This window comes from Mastomys coucha, chromosome X, assembly GCF_008632895.1.
Source record: "Mastomys coucha isolate ucsf_1 chromosome X, UCSF_Mcou_1, whole genome shotgun sequence".
Taxonomy (NCBI): Eukaryota; Metazoa; Chordata; class Mammalia; order Rodentia; family Muridae; genus Mastomys; species Mastomys coucha.
In genome coordinates, this window is record NC_045030.1 from 100,755,051 (window position 1) to 100,757,642 (window position 2,592).

Here is a 2,592-nt window from a genome sequence, read left to right on the forward strand (position 1 = left end):
TTCTGAGACAGCCTCTCAACATAACCCAGGCTGGCCTGGAACTTGCTATATCTCCCAGGATGAGCTTGAAAATTTTAATTCTCCTGCCTCCACCTCACAAGTGCTAAGATTATAATAGTCTTGTGTTTCTAAACGTGGTTCTCAGGTGGAGAAGGGGGAGTATCTAAAGGTCAGTTTGGGAACTAAAGGCAAAGCTACAGATTAGCGCGCAATAAAAGCACATTTGAAATTTTGCCAGAAATTTTGCAAGAATTTTCTGAAACAAACTTTTTTAAAACAGCCAAGAATAATTTAGAGAGCCCATTTAGGGAGCTGGGGGTCCAGAAGGGGTGTGTGCTTGGTTTTCTGCTTGTATAAGCGAGGAGAACTGCTTGTTGCTGTCTTACCCGGACCTTGGTTTTGAAACAAATTTAAAACACTTTGTGTTCCCAGGAGTGTAAGGAAATGGCTTTGTTCTGATACACAATGATTAAAAGTTCAGGGGTCAAGAGACCTGAAAAATTAAGAGAAAGCCACACTGCCTCCAGGACACTTCAGGGTCAGAACACATTTCGGCCGTTAATATTTATCATACATGGGCTATGCCTGTGTTCTCTTCAAACTTAGGAACAAAGTAGGCAGTAAAAGTGAACAGTTCTACAAGGCCCGTTATGGCTCGCATAGTAAAAAAACAGCCTCCTAGGAATGAATTTGAAGTCTGTTAAAACAGGCGCCATGGCGGGGCAGCGGACTCTTAGGAGGACCTTTGAAGCTAAAAACTGGCGCCATTTCATGCTACGGGGATCTAAGGAGGACATACTCAGGGGTTCTCAACGGCCAGTCACAAAGGCGGGCGTGTCTGGGGGCGTGGCCCTGAGAGGGCAGTAGCCAATAGCAGAGAAGGCTGTGAGTTAAGTTCGGGGCCACCAACGACTGAGGCAAGCAGACTGCCACAGCTGCCGCTCAGAGAGGTTGTGCCTGCCTGCCTGTCTGCCTGGCCATTTGAACTGTTCCTGTCTCAGGTCTGTTGAACTGTCCTGTTTCAGGTCCAGCCTCCCTGGACGTTTGAACTGTTCCTGTTTCGGGTTGTGCCCGCCTGCCTGGCCGTTTGAACTGTTCCTGTCTCAGGTCTGTTGAACTGTCCTGTTTCAGGTCCGGCCTCCCTGGACGTTTGAACTGTTCCTGTTTCGGGTTGTGCCCGCCTGCCTGGCCGTTTGAACTGTTGTTTGTTCCTGTTTCCTCCAGATTTGAACTCCCATTATCCACCAGTAAGATGGATAAGACGGATGACACCGAGAATGAGCGCCAACGGGTGATCCGTCGCCACTATCGCGAAAAAAGGGAGTTACAAGCTCACATCCAGTCTCTGAGAGCTTCCATCCCAAAGAACGACAAGGGGAGACGAAAGCAGTTGCTCTCTGACATTGCCCGCCTCGAGGCCGAGATGGAGCAGAGGCACCAGCAGGAGCTAGAGAAATTTGAAGAAAATCCTGACAGCGAAGTGGATTCGATTACAGCCGACCTCAAAAAGATGAATCTGGAGAATATGCCTCCACGCCCATCCAAGGGCCAGAAAAAGCGCGACCGAAGATCTACCCAGGAGAGAAGGCACCAGGAGACTGTATCTTTGGCCCAGGCCGAACAACTGGCCGCCTACCGTCGTGAGGAGGAGGAGAAGGTCGCTGCCATTCTAGTGGCTAAAAACATGGAGATGAAGACCATCCCAGCTGACGGCCACTGCATGTACCGTGCCATCCAGGACCAGCTGGTGTTCTCCACGACAATCGAGAACCTTCGCTACCGCACTGCTGACTACATGAGGAAACATATTGATGACTTCTTACCTTTCTTCACCGAACCTGAGGCCGGCAACTTCTACACCCGGGAGGACTTCCTGAGGTATTGTGATGACATCGTGCACAAGGCTTCCTGGGGAGGCCAGCTGGAGCTGAGAGCCCTATCGCACGTCCTGCAGACCCCAATCGAGGTGGTACAGGCCAACTCACCCATCATCGTCATCGGGGAAGAGTACACCAGGAAGCCGCTCACGCTGGTCTATCTGCACTATGCCTGCAACTTCGGAGAGCACTACAATTCAGTGAAGCCCATCCAGGTGGCTGGAGCAGCTGGAGGAATGGCGCCGCGCCTCTTCTAGAAGATTCCAGCAGATGCGAAGGAACTCTGTCCTAGGCGCCATCTTTGTCACCTTGGCGGCCGCGGTTCCTGGAAGAAATGAAGCAGCTCCGGCTGCTGGGAGGACTGAAGCTGCCAAGGCGTCTCTTAGGAGCAGTTGCTTTTCCTTCGTTGGTTTGATTTTTGAGTTTCTTTTTCAAGATTTCTTTAATGTCTATTTTTTTTTTAGATTTATTTATTATATGTAGCTGTCTTCAGACACCCCAGAAGAGGGCGTCAGATCTCATTACAGATGGTTGTGAGCCACCATATCGTTGCTGGGATTTGTTCTTTAATGTCTATGTCCTGCCTCTTTTTTGTTTCTATGTTGTTTGTTTGTATGTAGGTTGTTTTGTTGGAGGGGCAGATTTGTTTAATGACTATGTCCTGCCTCTTTTTTGTTTCTATGTTGTTCGTTTTGTTGGGGTGGCATTGTTTTTT

The 2,592-nt window shown here is 49.2% G+C and overlaps 1 protein-coding gene across 2 annotated transcripts; it reads left to right on the forward strand.

Moving 5' to 3' along the window:
- Positions 1–883: 883 nt before the first annotated feature.
- Positions 884–2,202, forward strand: Otud6a (OTU deubiquitinase 6A). Of its 2 annotated transcripts, none has more exons than XM_031375430.1 (2): positions 884–1,001; positions 1,225–2,202. In XM_031375430.1, the coding sequence occupies exon 2, from the start codon at positions 1,253–1,255 to the stop codon at positions 2,132–2,134; it is 882 nt and encodes a 293-aa protein (XP_031231290.1). In that variant the 5' UTR covers positions 884–1,001; positions 1,225–1,252; the 3' UTR covers positions 2,135–2,202. The 2 variants fall into 2 exon arrangements, with proteins under 2 accessions (XP_031231290.1, XP_031231279.1); XM_031375419.1 differs by having other exon boundaries at positions 933–1,107.
- Positions 2,203–2,592: the final 390 nt, after the last annotated feature.